At 35.4% G+C, this 21,420-nt stretch overlaps 1 protein-coding gene across 7 annotated transcripts in view; it reads left to right on the plus strand.

The window, feature by feature from the left end:
• The window catches only part of LOC150086003 (vacuolar protein sorting-associated protein 37B-like), a 198,650-nt gene that overhangs the window by 157,788 nt on the left and 19,442 nt on the right, over positions 1-21,420 (plus strand). For all 7 annotated transcript variants that reach the window (XM_090374320.1, XM_090374322.1, XM_090374321.1 and 4 more), the window contains one exon: positions 13,336-13,418. In XM_090374320.1, coding sequence (XP_090230446.1) covers positions 13,336-13,418 — 83 coding nt within the window. The remainder of the gene's footprint in view (positions 1-13,335; positions 13,419-21,420) is intronic.

Here is a 21,420-nt window from a genome sequence, read left to right on the forward strand (position 1 = left end):
GAAGCCAATTCAGAAGAACAGTGCCCATGGAAGTATCTGTAGAAGAGACATGCAGCAGAAACAGTACGTCTATAAGACAGCAAGTGGAGAGACTTTCTTAAAGATGAATCATTAATTAACCTAACTGCCCTCTTCTGAATGGAATCAAGAAGCCTGAGAGAGGTTTTGGGGGCACCACCCCAGATGTGGGAACAATATTCCATGGCAGGGCAGATTTGTGATTTATACAGAGTGAGCGGCTGTTTGGAAGAAAAGTAACGCCGAGAGCGAAAGAGAAAACCAAGTTTTTTAGATGCAGAGGAAGCAATATTTGTAATGTGCTTGTGCCAAGAAAGATTAAAAGTCAGGGTAATCCCCAAAAGAGATATATCATTTTGCCTAGAAATCGAAGTGTCACTAAAGATAAGCATAGGAGCAGAAGAATCCTTTTTGCGAGATATAAGACAAGACTGAGTTTTAGAAGGGTTGAAATCAACTAAGTTGTCTTTGCCCCACTGGAGAATTACCTGAAGATCGGCATTTAAGGGATTGGCAGCAGATTTTCAAGAAGTTGAAGCTGATTGAGCAGAACAAGGTTTCTCAGAATGGAAAGTGGAATGCAATGTGCTATCATCGGCAAAACTATGGATAGGATTTCGAGTCAATGGAAGAAGGTCATTGATATACAAGAGGAAAAGAGTGGGGGAAAGAACTGAACCTTCAGGGACACCGGCATTAGTGGAGAAGTTAGAAGACAGAGAGCCATCTACCATCACCCTCAGTGAGCAATCAGACAGAAAACTGGATAACCAATTACTAAAAACAGTTGGCAAACCATAAGATGGAAGCTTGTTTAGAAGACCTTTATGCCAAACACGATCAAAAGCCTTTGAGATGTCAAGAGCAACTACTTGTGTTTCACTGAACCTTTCCATTGAATTAGTCCATAAATGGGTAACATAAACCAGAATATCACCAGTGGATCGACACTGACGGAATACATACTGGCGATCGTTGATCAGACGGAAGGTTTCTAGGTAGTTTAAGAGTTGGCGGTTAATTGATTTTTCCATTACTTTAGAAAGAGTAGAAGTAATTGCAATGGGACGATAATTGGATGTGAGGGATTTGTCACCCTTTTTAGGAACTGGCTGGATATGAGCAAATTTCCAAGCAGAAGGAAAAACACCTTTGGAATAAGAAAGTGAAAAAAGGCGGCAAAGAATAGGAGTAAGTTCAGGAGCACAGGTTTTGAGAACAAGTGGAGAAATACCATCAGGACCTGGAGCTTTCTTAGCATCAAGATTCATCAAAATCCTTCTGATATCCTTTTGACGGAAGACCACAGGAGGCATTGAATGGAGCGTGTTAGGAATGGTGGGAGGTGTTTTACCAAGATCATTAATACATGAGCTGGAAGAAAAATGGGATGCTAGCAGGTCAGCTTTATTCTTGGCTGAAGTGACAACAGAACCATCTTGTTTGGACAGAGGTGGGAGTAGAGATGGGCAAAAGTTGCGGCCAATAGCTTTGGCAAGAGACCAGAATGCTCGGCTACCATTAGGGCAAGAAGCAAGTTTTCTACTCTTAGCCTGTTCAAACTCTAGTTTGAACTGATTAATAACTGCTTTACAATTGTTGCGAGCTTTGGTGTAGGCAGAAAATGAAACTGAAGAATTAGAAACAAGCCAATTACGATATGCAACATTCTTCTCTTGGACAGCCTTAGCACATTTATTGGAAAACTAAGGTTTAGATAAAGGAGGAGATTTTAAAGTGGAGTGTGGGATAAAGGATTCCATTCCTGCAAGAATAATTTCACTGACACGATCTGAGCAAACGTTGACGTCAGAAGTTTTGAAACAGTAATCCAACCAAGGAAAAGAAGAAAAGAAGTCTCGCAGGTCATCCCATTTTGCATTCTTGTAATGCCAAACAACACGAGGTTGGGAATAGCCAAGAGATAAAGGTTCCATTGGAGAAGAGACAATCACCAAGTTGTGATCTGAAGTACCTAAAGGACCTCTCACTTCAACCCTGTACTTAGAAGGGTTGTTTGTGAGAAAAAGATCAAGCGTATTGGCTGTATGATTAGGATTGTCCGGCATTCTTGTAGGTAAATGAACAGTCTGTGCTAGATCATTAGTAATTGCAAAAGCCTCAGCATCTCGACCTGCTGGGTCGGTGTGACTAGAAATGAAAGCCAGCTGGAGTTGGGAACATTAAAATCACCAAGGAAAATTACCTCACTGTTAGGAAAGTTGGACTGGAGAAAGTCAAGTTGCAAAGAGAGGAAGTCAAAGAGCTCCAAGTGATTAGTGGAGTTGAGAGAACTGTAGAGACAACAGATGAATTTGACACAATGAGGTAGAGAGATTTTAAGCCAGAGAAGATCAAAGAGAGGAGATTCCAAATTGCCAAGTCTCTAACAGAGAATATCAGAATGGACATATGCACAAGTACCACCTTTGAGGCGAAAGGAATCATACAGCGAATAATTTGGACATCTGAGATGAGCAGTAGTTGAATCAACCGATAACTGAGATTCTGTCAGAAAAAGTACATGGGGTTTGGCAGACTGCAAGTGGAAGTGGACATCGTTGAGATTAGAATTGAGACCACATATATTTGTGAAATGAATTAGGAAGTCCTTGGGAGGTTTAGATCTTTTTGCAGATAAACTTGCTCTATTGGTTTGACAATTCATGGTGTATTCAATAGTAAGAAAAAGTGGGTGGGACATGCTGTATGAAGTAATGAAATTTTTGGATAGGGCGTACATGTGGTAAGAATATACCCAGATCCTTGACATAACATGGCCTCGACAATGCTCTCCGCATACACACTACTCGGACTCCCTCCAGTCACTATTTGGCAGAGTAGAGGTAGCAAGATTATACATTAGCTGATCCGGAAGCCTCCTAGAGAGTTACCAATAGGTTTGGTCCGGTGTACTAACTAGCAGTCGGCCTGCGAACACCGTTTTAGAGCTGTACCCTCGAAATGTAAGGAATATTGGATCTCACCACGACATTCATCATAACCTCAAAAGTCATCAATCATACTGCATGATGGAAGAGATAGGGAAGGGTTGGCCGGAACTTAGCTCTAGAGACTAAACATGGGTTCCACCACTTCAAGCCTCCAATAAGCAAAGTGGTGGTATTTCAGCGGTTGATGAGAGTCATCTACCACCTAGTACTGCTTGGTAACATAGAGAGGCGGCGTTCCTCCATGTGGTGTGGGCGCCACACCTCGACCCCTGCTTACGTTGGTTCACACCTGGGTGGTCACCCACCATGTACTTGTGCATGGAGGTTATACCCAGGATTACTAACAGTCCCACCATCGTGAAGGTGCAAGCAGAGGATTTGGCTGTCACAGACCGTCCGGACTTCGCCGGAATTGGGTGCACTTGACTTGAGTGTCACCCGAATATCAGTTGCATCAGCGTTTTAGACTCCCAGGTAGCAAGTACTTCTTGTCTGTCATATCTGAGAGAATGTCTGTGACAACCTCAAGGACCAGTATACATTTGTTGTGACATGAAATTGGTGTGTTATTGTTCAGTATCAATACATAAAATAAAATTACAATATAGATAGAGAAAGTTTATCTGTGACATGTTTATCTGAAGTCAAAGGTGCTTATTTGTCACAACTTGCATGATTGCATTCATTCGTTTTATTTGTTATGTAGATAAGGCTTATTTTGTTGTTGCTTCATGATTTGAACTTCAGTTATATGAAGGTGTAATGGCTGTCCTACACTGAAGGGTCTGAATGCATGAGATGTTTTGACATAATGTTCATCATTTATGTGGAAACTTTGAGCTTTGTTATCAACAATTTCTTTTCAGAAATTGTTGGTAACAGAACGTGTTTCGTGTTTGCAGTTCTTTTAAAGAGAGAGAGAAAGAGGAGAGGAATATTTTTTACATTGAAGGGCCATGACGTAAACAGCTGTGAATTATGCTAAAAAGTCCATTGTGAAAGATTAAAGATAGATTAAATGTTATGTTTGAAAACCAACTGTGTGGTACTACACTCAGGGAAATGGAAAGTGAAAAAGACCTGGGGATAATTGTGCCGTCAAACATGAAGTTTGCTGGGCAGTGCAGACGGGCTGCCAGGGCAGGTCATGGAGTCTTGCCAATGATATATAGGAATTTTGCTAGCAGGGACAGGGAGGTGATTATCCCGTTGTACAAGGCAGTGGTCAGGCCACACCTAGAGTACTCTGTACAGGTCTGGAGGCCTCATTTTAGGAAGGATGTAGAGTTGCTAGAACGACTACAAAGAAGGGCAACAAGATTGGTGAGGGGAACGAAGGGGTCCTCTTACCAAGAAAGGCTTAAGTTCTGAAAATTGCAACTGGAGACTAACCATCTGAGAGGTGATCTGATTGAGGTGTATAAGGCCTTGAATGGCTTGAGCAAGCTGAATGCTGATGGGATTCTTCCTCTTGCTCAGATTAAGAACCTGAAGGAGCATAAATTCAAATTGAGGAAAGACGGTTGTAGAACGGATGTGCAGAAGTTTGCCTTTAGACAGCTGGTGGTTGATTGGTGGAACAGACTTCCATCTTTTTTGTGGAATTGATAGCCTAAATAAATTTAAGGCTGAGCTGGACAGGCATTTGGAACGAATGGAGGAATGAAATGGGAGGGTTTTTTTTTTTTTTTTGGCTGATGCTGCATAAGCTTGCTTTCTTGCATTGTATGCCTCTACTAATGCTAACCATTCAGTTCTTTTGGATATAACTAGATATTTTTTTGAAATGAGTTTTAAAGTGAATTTCATTATGCAAGTTAGTGCATTACTAAGTAACTACAAAGTTTAAATAAGCTTTAACTTTAAGGAGTTGATGTTCAAGAGCATAAAGAAATCAGTTTGTTATTCCAAAAGTTTTCCTGATGTTCTGAAGAGACATTACATTTGCACAATTAAATTAAGAAGGTAACACAACTGAATGCACATCTGAAAGCACTAGCTGAAGGTGTTAATAAAACAGAAGATAAGACTAAACTTTCACTTTGGCATTATTGTGGCTTTAAATGGAAGACAAATCTAATTTAATTCTAAAAAAAAAAAAAAATAAGAAAAATGTTATAAGAAACTGTTGCATGTGCTATTACATGGAAACATCATTGAACTCATAATTTGCTATTCTAATGAAAATAAATGTGTTTAAATTGCTTTTTATAAAGATTTCTTATGTCTTATTTGAGTTGCAAGTTTGTGTTAATTAAGCATTAATGAATTAACAAATTTTTGAGCCTGGCAAAATTTATGTGGAAACATCTCATACCTGATCAAAGTATGTTTATCTAAGTTGAGGGCAAACAGAATGACATTCAGAACAACATTATGCAATTGCCACAGAGCTCTTGTAGTGTTTCAATTCGCTATTTGACCATGTGGAGTTAAAATTTGACCATAGCGAGTTAAAAAATATGATAAGCATGATCTTCAGATATTATTGAGATTATCTTGCTTTTTAGGGCCTTGGGGAAGACAGAGTGTTTCTTTGAGAGGTCTGAGTCTGTTTCTGGATTACGGCCATACATCACAAGTCACTGCCAGTGATAATGGAAGAAACAAAGCATGATTCAATAGCAGCACATTGACAAAGATCCTGACGTGTGAGAACTTGCCACTCTCTATGATCATCGGTAATTGCAGGGCACAAACGTAGCTGAAATGTGTTACATTCCCAAATCTTGAGTTTAAATTGATTTTCATGTCCTATAAGAAATACTACTTTTGCTAGCAGTTTCACAGATAGTTAAATGTAGGTGAAGAATATGAGCAATTGGTCAGAAGATCATGAACGATTGAATTATTAGTTTTTGAAGTTGAAGATGGCCAGGGCGAGATCATCTTCAATGGACAAGCAGCCATCTTTAACCTTTGAACCACTGAAAAGTCTTCAATTGATGCATAAAATTTTCTCTGAAAGCTGTTTTTTAGCATAATGTGAGTTTCTGTTGCACTTTTCTCTAATTTGAAACAAATGTGGCAAAACACATAAAATGCCTATTTAATGCATGCTAATTCATACTGACCACAGATAAACAGTGATTCTTGAATTACTGTTTAGACGAGTAACTGAACACTTTGGATAAGTTGCAACGTGCGTGTGATGGCACGGTTTCAAGATACAATATTTCCCTGAACTTTATGATCGCATCTCTTATAATAAGCCCTGTCCAACTGATGGGATATGCTCCTGAAAACTACCATCTTTGTCACAATTACAGTTGACAAGACTAAGGTCCCATGGGAAAAAACAAATATGCCAAATGTGATTAAGAAGCTGGGTACTATTTTGTTGCTGCTGCATAGTTTGTGCTTTGTTACATGAAGCACAAACATTACATATTTACATGTAACACCATATGTCATTACATATTTACATGTAATACTGTATATGCTGTTTTTTTATTCTGTTTTAATATGGTGGATACATAAAATAAAAAAAAAACCCTCTGAGAAGTGTGTTAAAATTAGTAAAACTGAAGGATAATTGAATCATGACCAGAGCGAGTTAGTCTGCAGAATGCAAAGGCCGATTTGTCTCGGAATTCAAGTGTTTTATCTACAGGGAAATTACAGAATGTAAACACATGTAACTGATTCCACTTATATTTTTTTGTTTGTGTTAATCCACAACTTGGATAATCAAGAGTCTGCTCTATGGTACTGACAAGTGTGCCATTAAGATAGCAGAATGTAAACAAATCCCCAGTTTGTTTATATAAAATTTTAATTATTACTTATTTATTGTACTAATCACAAAAATACATTGTTCACTAGATCTACCTAATGATTTACAGGAGGTGGGAACAATAATCATATTCTTTTGTTTAAGGAGACTGGACTGAGCTGCATATACATTTAAAAATTAAAATTTTGATATAAATTACAAAACTGTTATCTCGCATCTGCAATTGTCAAACCCATTGTTAGAAAGGTATTACTGTAAACCACTGTGATTATTACATAATGCACCTATACATCCTTTTGAAATTTTATCAAGTGACAATATCAATGCCATAACCCTAATACAGCCTATGGATTAAGAAGTCGTATTCAGCTTAAACGTTTGTATTGAATATGACCCCTGGTGGTGAATAAAAACTACAAGTGAAATTAGCAATATCAAAGTTTCAGATTATTTATTAGAAAAAACTTTGCAAAGCTAAAGGCAAGTAAGGATCCTGTACTCAGTAATTTTGAGGGAGGCAGCAAGAGAGTGCACTGGACCATTAACCCAGCAGTAGTGGCAGCAAAAATATAGGGGGGAAAATGGTAGTGGGTCACATGACAGGTTACAAATTTTCTCAAATTTTTTAAAAATGTTTTGGGTTTTTTGAATTCTGTTTAAATCATGCCAATGTTTCATCTTTTCTTAATGGATTGTATTATTTATTGCAGGGTCCCCAAACTTTTAGAGAAGCGGGCCACATATGAACTTTTGGAATATTTGGCGGGCCGGATAAAATTCCTAATTACGGAAAACTACATTCTCTGCATAACTTTATGCAGAGAAACAAATTTTATGCCTACCTATATCTACAGATTCAAAAATAAATCGATGGATATAATATAAAATTTAACAGTTTGTTTATATCAAATTTTAATTATTACTTATTTATTGTACTAATACAAAAATACAGTCAGTAATACAACAAAATTAATTATTACTTATTTATTGTACTAATCACAAAAATACAACTAGTAATACAACAGAATTGATTATTACTTATTCACTGTACTAATCACAAAAATACAGTTAGTAATACAACAAAATTATAATTAATGCGATGAATGTGGTTGTAGAGTGCGACTAAGTTTCATAATATTGGGTTTTAAAGTACTAGTTCCAATTCTTAAAAAGTCATGTAATAAATGCGGGTCAGTTAGACATGATCATATTTTTGATTTTACATATTTCATTTTTGAAAAGGTCTGCTCACATATACATGTACTTCCAAAAATTGATGTAACCTTTCTTGCAAAATTTTTAATTTTTGGATAATCTGACTCAAATAATGTTGAATAAAATTGAATTAGATTTTCATTTTTAAATATTGTCTTCAGTGCAGATCTACCAGCTCTCAGATTGAAGATCTACCAACTCTAATTGTAAATTCTCATCAACATCATTGACAGGTACATCAAACAGGTTTTGAAAAAGTTCAAACACCTTTGAATTATTTTTAAAATCATAAAATCTAGCTTCAAAATTTTCCTGCAACAAACTAACATTTTGAACAAAATTTTCAGTGGAAAAATTACAACTAGGCATATTTTTAGATAAATTATCGCAACATGGAAAAAGTGAAAATTTATTCTGAAGTAGTCGACTTTTAAATAACTCTAGTTTTGTTTCAAATGCTTTGACATTATAATACAATTCATTGACAAGTTTGTCTCATCCTTGTAGTTTCATATTAAAAAAATTCAGGTGTTCACATATATCTGTTAAAAAGGCAAGGTTCCACAACCATTTGAGATCTGATAGTTCCGGAACATGTTTCAATTTTTCATTCATAAATAGATTTATTTCGATCCTGAATTTTAAAAAATCACTTCAACACTTTACCGTGACTCAACCATTGTACTTCATTGCGAATACAAATCACTGTATTTCAGTCTCAATAGTTTCAAGAAAATTTTTGATGCCAACGATTCAGACCAGTCTTATAAATAAAATTTACTTTTGATATTAACAGTTGACATGACTGAATCTATGCCTAAAAATTTTCAACACAGAGACTGCTAGTGAATTATATAATGAAATTACATTGGTTTCTTAATAGTTTTACTCTCAGTATGTTTATGAAGCTGACCCATGAACCCAATTTTAGTACTGACCATATTTTTAGTGCCATCCGTCATAACCGCTGATAGCAAATCCCAGTTCAATTTAAGGCCGTCAATTGCTTCTGACACTCAAAAATATATTTTCGCCTGCTGTTGTATCTTTCAAACTTTTTAATGCAATTAGCTCTTCAGTTACTGCAAAATGTTGATTTACACATTGAGCTGTATGGCTCAATGTGCAAATCAACAAGTAATTGAGCTGTATGGCTTGTATCTTCACTCTCATCAATTGCTATTGAAAAATGTGTGAATTCACAAACTTTTTCTGAGATGATTTTGAAAACCGGGTCCTAAATCTTCAGTTCTTCTCATTGCAGTTGATAAAGATAAGCTTACAGATGCAAAATTCTTTACTTTCTCAGGACATACGTCTTCTGCAATTGCCAAACAAATTTGTTTTGCAAATTCTCCATCCATAAAGGCTCTTCCTTCTTTGGCAATGATTTGGGAGGTTTGAAAATTAGCTCTAACTTCAGATAAATTTTGAGGAGTAAAAGTTCTAATCTTCTGTTGTTGACTTTGAAAAGTTTGGGTTAGTTCTTAGAGGTTTTTTTGCCGCAAAGCTCCCTAAAATTTATCGTAATTTGAGGCAAGTTTTGTGGTGTAGTGACATTTCACATTATATTCCTTGAACATCTACAAAGTTTCATTGCAAATAAGATGTGCAAGTATCATTGAGAAGTGGAAAAAAGTAATTAATTGGCCACTGCTTATTAAAAACTTGACACTCAGCATCAACTTTTTGTTTTTCAATATCGACTTCGACATGATTTTTATGAGGTCACTGGAATAAAAAAAAAACTTGTGAATATTGAAGTAAGCAATCGCTGACATGTCTCAAATTTTTATGAAATATTTTAACATTTGTAAAATAATAAGAGAAGTTTACCTCAGTATAATACGTAGAACACTTCCATATACTCTCCAGCAATTAAAACAAAAAAAAATTGAAAATCTTACATTACAGTAAAAAATAATTAAAAATCAATCTAACAATAAAAATTAAATTAATTAAAAGAAATTTATTGTATTAAATTTATTTAATTTTTATTGTGTTAGATTGATTTTTAATTATTTTTTACTATAATGTAAGGTTTTCAATTTTTTAATTTTCAATTTTTTTCAATTTTTAATACAGAAGTGTTCTATATATTGAGGTAAACTTCTCTTATTATTTTAACATAAAGGTTATTATTATTATATTCATATCACTCCTATATCACATGAAATTAATAATATAGTTTAATAAGGTGATGTTTTGAATATCTTACCGATACCCATCATCAGGTCATGCTGTGGGGAGAAGGGCTACAAATTTTAATGTTTTGGGTTATTACAGTTTCATGATTACCAATAATACAATTTCAATTACCAATATTACAATTTGCAAATTATGATTCTAAAGTATTAAGTTTTGAATTGCTGTTGCAGTAGAAAATAGAAAATCTAAGGTAATACTAAGAGATTAAATTCATACTCCTCTTGCCAATGCTACCAGAAACTTTGTGTGCATACAGGCTGCCAGCATAGCAAAGCTGCCAGTTAGCAAAGGGATTAACTCCATTAATCATAGTGTCATGCTTTTATCCTGGATCCGGAGTTCTTGTATAGTAGAAGCCATGTGTGACCTTTACTCCCATACTCTGGACATCGGGGTTCATGTGCAGGATCTTACGAATCATCAGACCATGCTGCTGGTGCCAGGTTTTATCCAGGACTGTTGTGTAGTGGAAGCCTAGGGTGACCTTTGCAACCATACTCTGGACATCAGGGTTGGTGTGCAGGTGCAAGGGATTAGGAAATCCCTAATTACTGTCTCTAATGCTTATTGCTATTTAATGACAGGGCAAGATTAATGGACTATTTTAACAATGTTTCAAAGAATAGCTTTGAGTGAAAATAACAGAATTAATATCTAACAAGACTAAGCTGACGACTCAGAGGTGTCAACACTATTAATCAACCAATGAATCATAAAATAATCTGTAAAATGTATTTTTCATAAATTTTATTGTGATCTAATATAAACATTAATTTTTACTATCTTATTGAAATATCTGCGGGCCGGATAAAATTCTTTCGCAGGCAGGATCCGGCCTGCGAAATTGTATGTACTTTCTGATTTTTAATCAAAAATTAAAAAATTTTAAATATGCTATACATTTTGATTCTTTTATTTTCAAAAAAAAAAAAATTACTTTTGTTGAAACCTTTAAAAAAATACTTCAGACATAAAATAGAAACATCACTTCCGTTTTTCAGTTTAAAAGACTATTAAGTGCATTAAATTTCAAATATGTGCATATTTTTCTGCTTGTTATGTATATAAATATTATTAAAAAATATATATATTTGCTACCATTAGTTATTCCGTTTTTCAGGTTTATTTCAAAATTTAATTCAAATTTGGCACTCTTCACATTGTGTGAAATTTGAAACTATGTATCTTGCTTCCCACAGTGTTAGTGGCCATCTGGAGAGAATATCAGGTTTTGTGTAATTGTCTTTATTCAATAAAAACAATAATAAATCTTTCAGAAACAACTAGGATAAGAATGTAGCTGTTTATTGAACTAATGGAAGAAGAAAAACAAGTAACTTTTTGTAAGTATGCTTGTCAATGCTTGTCTGGTATTATGCTGCTCTATAAACAACAAGCCAGATAATTGGTAAGACGATGGCAAGTAACCTGACAAGTTCTTGCATACATTTTTATATGAAAACCATAACAAAATCATTTCAGAAACTGTTGCAGTAAAAGTTTGACTATATTTAGGAAGGTAGAAAAAATTTCATATTTTTTCTACCTTCCTAAATATAGTCACTTTTACTGCAATGATTAATAGTTAACGTGGGATCTATTTTCAAGGGTCACCTGTCATGTTACCTGCCAATACTGCCAGGTTCAAGTTAATTATGAAAGCATCACTGGACTCTAGGGAGATTCCCTTGTATTGGAGAAGTGCCAGTATATCGCCAGTACATAAAATCAAGTGGGTAATTACAACTACTGACAAGTCAGTCTCACTTCAGTGGCAGGGAAAATCATGAAAGCAATGAACAAAAATTCAGTACAGGATCATATAGATACAACTGGAATTTTGAAAGAAATACTGCACGGTTTTGTAAGGAGATAAATTTAATCATCCTCATTAGCTATTTTGAGAGAGTCACTCAGCTAAATGTTGTTTAGATTTCAGCAGTGCATTTATTGTATACTTGTATAAACTAAACATGTTGGAATCACAGTGAAAATCTTTAGATGGATCAAAGGTAGAATGGCTGTAGGATAGGAAACAGAGGGTTATGATTAATGGTTACACTTAGCTTGGGCTAGCTTATGGGGCTCTCCAAAGATTGGTACTGGGACCACCATTGTTTTGATTTTCTTAAATGACTTTAATGAAAGGGTATAGCATATGATATCAAAATTTTCAGGTGATGTTGCCCAGCAGTGCTTCTTCAGGACAACTTAGGTAGACTTTAGGGATAGTCAAAAAAAGGGACAGCTATGTTTTAATACAGCACAATGCAAGATCTTATATTTGTGGGAAAACAGCCAATAACTTTTATACTTGATGCAGTTGAATTAAAAACAGTAGAGGAAGAAAGGGATTTGGGAGTTATATGATTGGTTATGAAGTTCTCTAAGCAGTGTAGACCCGTGCTGTCCTATCTGTAATATATCAAACATTTGCTTGTCAAGATAGGGTGGTCATAATCCCACTGTATAAGGCAGTTGTAAGGCTGCACTTGGAATACTGTGTTGAAGTGTGAATACTGCACCTAAGAAAGGCATCAAGCTTCTTGAATGGATTCAAAGATGGGTAAAATCAGTTTCCTCCATGGGTAGTTGAGGCTGACAGTTTAGAGAAATTCAAAGGTCAGCTGGATAGTTACCTACACAAGGAGGGACTCAAATAGGTGGTTTATTTTATTTTTTTAATTTTTTTTTGGCTGTTGCAGCAAAAGCCTTGTGCATTCTTGTACCATGTGGCTAAAACTAATTATTGATGCTTTATTTGATTTGAGCTATTTATATTCACTTTTGTTTTCGATATAAACATTTTAATAAAAGCTTCATTTTATTTTCATCATATTTGTGACCTAATACTATCTAAATTAACATACCTTGGTGGATTGTGGATACATTTGCTTATTTTTTATTACATAAAAATATTTACATATAATTATATTCTACAATTAGGACTACCTTCTTTTTTTCCCCTATTGGTCCAAATTATTGCGGTTTACTGTGAAATATTTTATTTAACTGTATTATATTGATTTATGAAATTTGCACTTTTTAATATATGGAAGAAAGTTTTTGATTATTGATAAGACTATCACTATTTTTCTTACATGAGCTTTTGTGCATGTACATCCATGCACACACACACACACACACACAGAAAATGTGTACAAGAGGAATTTTTATGCACAGTATTTATCTTTTAATAATTAGATGAAAAGACCAAACAGACATCTCTAGACACAACATTGGCACTTCTGCAAACAGCTGCAGCCCAGTCAGAAGAGGAGTCTGAGGTTAGCTCTTGATTTTTGTATCTTATCTTCAGGATGATTCAAAAAGAAGTAAATGAATATCTGACTTCAGATATTTATGAAACACTAATCACAAATGATTTGGTATTTGTTTAAAATCCAGTAAGGATTTTAAACAAATTATTATATTTATATTTCCTTACTGGAAATATAATTTCCATCATGTCTGCTAGGGGGTAACATGTTAAAATAGTTTCTCCACAATCCTTTCTCTCTCTCTCTTTCTCGAATCCACCCTGACACTATCCGAACATCACAATGGTTTGACCTTCCAGTTGACCCTAACACCTTACGGCAACAGCATTTTGTATCATCTAGTTTTAAAAGGCAAGCAAGTTCAGCATAAAAAGGCCACTACAAAAATACCCATCACAGTGTAAACCAGTGGCAAAGGTCTGGGGAAAAAAATGGAGTATTGAATCAATATCTGTTGTGTAACTCTTGGGCTTACATCGGGGGTTATAGGAAACTTTCAGAGATTCTGTCTTTCTGTATGTATCACACTGATAATAAATGCCAGTTTTCATTTCTATGACTTTTTTAAACTACTTATTTTTGAATCATCCTGCACTTTGTCAGCATAAAATAAATAAATTTGTTTATACTTGGTATGGCCCCCACCACAACCACCAGAGATGTTTACAGTTAATTCCATACTGGTGATCATTGATCATATGGCCCCAAGTGTCAACTGATTTTCTCTCTGTCACATATCATATAGAGTGCTCTTTCAAAGCAGTATAGTTTTTTTACTTTTCTTTTATGTGATATTTTTTTTTGTTTTTTTTTTTTTTTTTTTGTTTGTTTTTTTTTTTTTTTGTTTGTTTCAAGTGGTTCTGTGTTTGCAAGGTCTAAAGTAAGAAACCAGAATGGGAATTCACCTTTCTTTTTTTAGTCTATATGTTAATTACTAATGAACTCTACTTCAACAACTGCCTAATCACTGGTGGCACCACTCTTGCCTCCACATGGTGGGGCTGGAAACCTGAGGAAAACAGCTCTCAGGGCTAAAAGGAACAGAAATGGAAACCAATGAATTTTTATGTTTATAGGCAAAGAGTTCTCACCATGACACTCATGACACTGACCATGACTTCTCTCTGTCAAAGAGATTGAAAAAGGACCCATGCAACCAGGAATCTCCAGCATTCCTGATATTGCATTCTCTGTCTGTACAACCTACGAGCAAGCTCTCCTGTTTCATCATTCAGAGTTGTCTTGAAAATGCTGCAGGTTCACTGAAAATGGTAAAACATCTCCAGTCAGGAAATGTACTAATAGAGACCTCTCACTAAAGACACCCTAATATTATTGCTCACTTCTTTAAGTGGAATTCTGATTCAAGTCACCCCACATAACACATTGAATTCTTCCAAGGGAGTGATCACTGGTTGAGATCTATTAAATATTTCCGAAGAAGGAATAGTCCAGGAACTAAAAGATCAAAATGTCACTCAAGTGAAAAGAATCATAATCGGAAAGGATGGCAACTTAGTCCCCAACCCAGAACATAATCTTAACTTTCAGTACACCAAATCTACTTCCATCAAAGCAGGTAACTTGAACTGCCACATTTGGCCATTTATACCAGACCTAAGATGTTATAAAATTTGGCCACTCCCAGACAGCATGCCACAGAGAGGCAACTTGTCAAAACTGTGAATGCAAAACTCTCAAGCAAACAGAATGCAACGCACCAACTGTTACCCCCCTGCCTGAATGCACTCTTCTAGCGCTCTTGGGTGTGGCTGCAAAGATATAGCCAGATTAGCTACTTTTTCTTCTCAGTGTAGTTAGGACATTTTGTTTTTTTGTCTATCTTATCTTATCTTAACTTAACATATTCACCTATTGGTGTTGTCCAGTATCAACTTCTATTCTTCTGTTTTTGTCTAGTGGTTTTATAGGACAAAGTCTCGTATACCCTCAGAACAAAGAGGGAGAAGTTTACTGCCCCTCTCCATCCCGCAGTTTGGACTTTAGCGTTGTGATTACCATCGAGCAATTATACAAATAATTAACTCGACGCAGCCATTAACCTTTAACCATACTTTAACACTAACTCTTTTGCTCTATGGTTGAATGAGAGGTTTTGGCAGAGAAAAAGAGAAACATTTATAACACAAAACATAACATGATTTATTACAAGAAAGGACTTACACACTTCACTCTTTCCGTTAATATAGACATAATCTGACAGTTCATGTTTGCCAAAAATATTCAAGCAATCAATAGGCAAGATTAAGTATTTTTTTTACCTTTAAACTATAAGTTATATAAACTAGAAAGAAACCATTTCATCAACATGCTTACAAACTCTTTCATATTTGTATCATTTCGACTTACCAGCCTAAGATATCGCACTGGCTCAATCAGCAAACGGTTCTTCAGTCAATCGGAATGACTCTGGGCGTTGTCTCAACAGAAGTTGGCTTCTTCCTTAGGCTTGGCTCGCTGGTCCTTCTTCCACGATAACGACATCTCGACTCAACTAACGGCAGACTCTTCAACTGCCACGCCAACTCTCTCTGCCCTCCCGAGGATCCGCTTTTATGTCCCAAGTTCTCCCACACTGTTTATTCAACACTTTGCTCTCATTGGGGAGATCCAAGTCTTAAGACATCCGGTTGGCACATGTTGGAAACTTAATCAAAGGGGTAACTAGTCATCCCCTCATCGTGCCATGTAACGAATATCTCTGCAACACATGTAGCCGCTCTTCCATATCTCCTTTTTAGGTAAAGGTAAAGCTGTTGCTTACATCTATGCAGAGTTTACATAGCCTGAGAGGTATCTTAGACCTATCAGTGAACAGTGAACTATCACTGTTTCTTAGCCCTACATTTACATTTCGGACTGAGTGAATCCTTCCGGTGTTTATAGAAATCTATCCCTTTGAACTTGTGAGTGCTGAGCCGAAATAGCTGTTGCTGGCTAACAACTGTAGGCTTTTAAACACATCTCTATTGCACAGTTATAGCGACTAATTTTGCCATCTTCTTTACAAAAAAACACTCTTTTCTTAATGCTATTTAATCTTTTTTTTTTTTTACTCTTTATGTGAAACTCTACGTATTAGTAAACTAGAAATTTTGAAAGATATCTAGGTGGGACGGGTATGGTAATTTCAGTCATTACTTAACCGTAATTAGAAAACAAAGGGAGGGGCGGAATTACTGCTATAACACAACACTGTAGTGCAGTGTCCTATTGCAGGAGCAGCCATCCAGCTTACTCCAACGATTGTGAACTCTGGAAGTTAGGGGAAAAAATACAAAAATATAAAATTGAAAATGAAGTCTCTTTTCAAGAAGTGAGAGAACAGGTTAATTTAAGTATGCCAAAATGCACTTGTGCTTCTACCCACAGTCACCAATCAGTGGCGTCTCAGACAGGCGTGTCCATGATACATTGATCTCAGACTGACTTGATCAGTACTCTCATTTCAGCATCCATCTAAACTGAACTTAGTAGACCAAAGCAATAATACAGCACTCACAATTCCATCCCAACACCTTCCCCACTGTGAAGTAGAAGAAAAATTGAAAAAATTAGATCCTGTGGAGGTGAAGCCATCATACCCAACAAGCATGGATACAGATGACACTATCAGTCAAAAAGAACTGCTTGAAATACATCCAGATGATGATATGAATGATAGCAGTGACTCAAGACATCCCACTTTTTCCCAGAAAATAAAAATTAAAACTTGACTGTTATAAACAATCCACTCACAAAAAGCAGACAGGTTCATCTTCCATTTGCAAAGCCAAATAATGGAACAACATCATACAATAGAATTGCAGTTTTCACAGCAATATCGATGATATCCATGAACTAATTCACCTCTTCAATCCTGTTGCCACGTACTTACAAGAAACCGATTTGCCACCCCAAGTCTCCCCTTCAATCAAAAATTATACTATCTTCAGGCTAGATAGATCAGACATTAATAGTGCTCATGGAGGAGTACTCTTGGACTCAAGTGTCCCCTTCAGATGCATTCCATTGCAGGTCTCCTTAGAAGCTGTTACCGCACATTGTAATTGGTATCACAGTGACTTTGATCTCAATTTATCTTCCACCTAATCATCCATGTACTATTCAGGAAATCAAAGATCTTGTTTGCAGTTACTGCCTCCATTCTGTTTACTAGGTGACTTTAATGCTCATCACTCATTACGGAGTTCCTCCACTGAAGACAGACATGTAAAGCTTATTGAAATGCAGATCGATAGACAGAATTTATGTTACTGAATATTAGCTTTCATATCTTATCCATTTCCCTACCAGATAAACCTCTGCAATAGACCTTTCCATTTGCTCTCCAATCCTCTATCCAAGTACTGATTGAGTAATTCTTAATGATCCTCACAACAGCTACTGTTACCTCCTAATGTTTGTAAAATTCAAACATACTATTCCTTACCAACAGATAATCCAGTAAATTGTAAATTTTCAAAGGTTGACTATATAAAATACAGTGGGCACGTCTTGTTTGACAATATCATCCATTCCTGTTCCATCAACCATGTTACTGAACACATAACAAATCAAATACTAACAGCTGCAACTACTGCCATTTTGCAACGTTAAGTCAGAAATCATCAAAGATTAAATTACTAGTGTAACGAAGATTGCAATAATGCAAAGAAAGAGAAAAATAAAGCATGGAACCTATTCCACAAATGTCAAATCACTTCATCTTATCCCAACTTAGAATAAGAGCTCATTATATCAGACAGTAAGTGAAAAAAGAATCTTGGATTAAATTTGCTTCCTCAGTTAATAAAAATACAGATATCAGACTGATCTGGAATAAAATAAAACAGTTAAAAGGTAAATTTCCTCCGATATCTACTTCTCTGCCTAACTGGAATGGACAGAAGCTCTCGACTCCTACAGAAATCTCAAATGTACTAGAAACCATATTTTCTCCATTGTGGCTCCTCAACTGCTTATCACCAAGCATTTCAACAAATTAACGATCTAATTGAGAAATCTAAACTGAATTTCACTGACGCCTGTGCTTTGCTTTATAATCGACTATTTACCATGTTTGAACTGCATCTATCTCCTATCAACTCAAGGAACAGTTCTGCTGGTCCTAATGGGATATATTATGTAATGCTCCCAAAATTTAGATCAAAAATCACTACCTTCACTACTGATCTTTTTCAATTGAATCTTCACTGAACATTTGGGATTACCAGTGCACATCCCCTGTGAAGCTCCTCTAAATATCAAGAGAAAGATGTTATTACTGAACTACAACCAATTGGTCAATACTTAATGATCACAGTTTATGACTTTTTATAGCAGGGGTGGGGAACCTTTTTAGTACCAGGGGCGAATTGCAAGTGCATAAGAACCTGTGGGGGTGCATTTTTGCTGAGAAAAATAATGCATCTTAAATTTTACAATTTCATAAATATGATGCAATCACACTAAGCAATATTAATTAAAATGTTATAATGTATTAATTAACCAAACAGTTATAATGCTTTAATTACCAAAACACCAAAGACACCAGTTATAATGTTTTAATATTAATGAAACTTCTTACCTTGCACCTTGATGAGAAGGTTGGCCCTGCTTTACTTTGGAAAGCTTAGAGATGTTAGATGGCACTGATGATGCAGCAGTTCTTAATTGGTTTGATAGATTATCATTCATAAGTCTAGTATGCAAGTGGTTCTTGGCTGAATTAAATGTTGAGAAAAACTGTTCACATCAGTATGTGGTAGAAAACTGTGATGCAATTTTCAATGCATGATTCCTCAGAAGTGGATATTTTTCAGTATCTATATAGGATTTATAAAATTCCAAAATATATACACTGTTAAATTTGGATTTAAGAGTATTTGTAAATGAATTAATTCTAGTTGCAAAGAATCAGTAGCTTCATCTGAAGGAGAAGAAGAAGCATCACATGAAAAGGAGATTCGCATATTCTTAGTTTTGAGTTCATGATTTTGTAAATCATGAAACCTTTCTGAAATTGATTCAAAAGATTGGAACACTCTGCAGATACTCCACTATCGATTCTGGTTCAGTTCTTTCAGTGTTGGAAAATGTACCATGTAGTGTTTTTTCAGTTCAATTACGAACAATTGCAGCATTGATTCAAAGCTCTTGATATTGAACTTGAAGAGAGGCAGTAAGCTGATTTAGCCTTTGTAATTTCAAATTTAGATTATTTAAGTGGTTAGTGATATCAACCAAAAACGCCAAATCACATAACCACTTTTGGTCCTCTAATTCCATAATGGGGGAGCCTTTAATATCTATGAAGAGTTTCACTTCATCTTACAGTTCATAGAAGCACTTGAGCATGTGCCCTTTGCTAGCCAGCGAACCTCACAAATCACCATATTCCACTTCAAGGTCCTTTAACATTTCTTTAAATTCTCTGTTCTTTAATCCCTTATTTTTATGAAGTTAATACATTTTGTTACCACTTTCATCACATTGGTTATTCTTAGAGAATGTGCACATGAATTTTGTTGGTGAATAAGACAGTAACACACTATTAACACATTAGATTCCAGTTGATGGCTCTCCAATTCTTTCTTAATTAAAGCAACAAGTCCTTTTTGAGATCCTACCTTCTGTAATTACATCACTCAGTTTTTCGTATGGTAAATTGAAATCATGTATTGCTGATTTGACTTCAGAAAAGAGATCTTCACCTGTGGTGGTCCCATATGTCCATTTTAAAGCAAGTAAATCTTCTTGTATTGTAATTTGCTGTTATCCGACATACAAATATAGCCAAATGTGCCATATTTGCTATATCTGTTGTCTCATCTGCAGCTATGAAATAAAACACCAAATTCTGATGCTGCTTGTTTCACGGGTACTTGGATATTGTTAGCCATGTCTTTTATACTGTCAGAAACTGTCCTCTGTATTAAACAAATATTCTCAAACAATGACTTTTTCTGGAGTTGAAATTCATGCAACAGCAACTATACACTCTTTAACAAACTCACCTTCAGTCTGTGGTTTCAGTTTCTTTACAATTAGCTCACACATTTCATAACTTGCTTGCGTTACAGATGTATTTTCATGAATATGTCTTTTGAAAATAGACTGCTGTTTGCATAAAGATTCTTTTAAAAATGTTAGCTTGTCTAAATGCTGAGTCTCTTTCAGTTTTTCATATTCCTTATGCTTGGTCAAATAGTGGCATTCAATTGTATAGTTTCATTGTATAGTGGCATTCAATTGTATATTTTATAAACTGCAACCGATTCTTTACAAATGCGAGACATACTTTCCATTTATTTCCAGGAAAAAATAATTATTCGTTCATTTTTCATCAAACAAACTTTTGCCTGCAGCTCTTCTTCTTTTATTATTGTTAGTCATTGCATAAAGAGGTTACTTTTATGCACTTTATAATTTTGGCTTAAATAGAACTAAGCAAAAGAACCATAAATGTTGCCAGCATTCAAAATTATTATACTTAGTTTTAAATGCTACAACGGACAACCAACCAAGACAAAACACCTAAATCAACACTGACTATCCATCACCAATAACAAGACCTAATAAGACAGAACCAATGTGTGCAAGCATGATTTTGGGAGAGAAACAAATGCTAAATGCTAATTGGCTGTAATCATGATGCAACACCAATTCGTACATATTCCAACTCATGATTAGTGTCACAAGACAAGCATTACAGCCAGAGGCAGACTTACCATAAGACACTGGGGAAACCCCAGTGGGCCCGAGCCTGATGGAAGTCGGTGTGATTTTCAATATTGCATTTTGACCTCCGGTACATTCTATTTGTTGACTAATATATGAAAACTAAATACACAAAAATCATAATAACAAAAATGTGGATCTTCTTTGTCCACAATAATATGAGTCAAGTCGTTTGGAAATGTTTTTTTTGCCTGTATAGTAGTCACATCAATGCTGTTAGAGTTTGTTTAATAAAAGCAGCAGCACCAGGTTGCCATTGCAGATA

Source organism: Mastigoproctus giganteus, chromosome 5 (genome assembly GCF_048544385.1).
Source record: "Mastigoproctus giganteus isolate SK-2022 chromosome 5, ASM4854438v1, whole genome shotgun sequence".
In the NCBI taxonomy this organism is placed as follows: Eukaryota; Metazoa; Arthropoda; class Arachnida; order Uropygi; family Thelyphonidae; genus Mastigoproctus; species Mastigoproctus giganteus.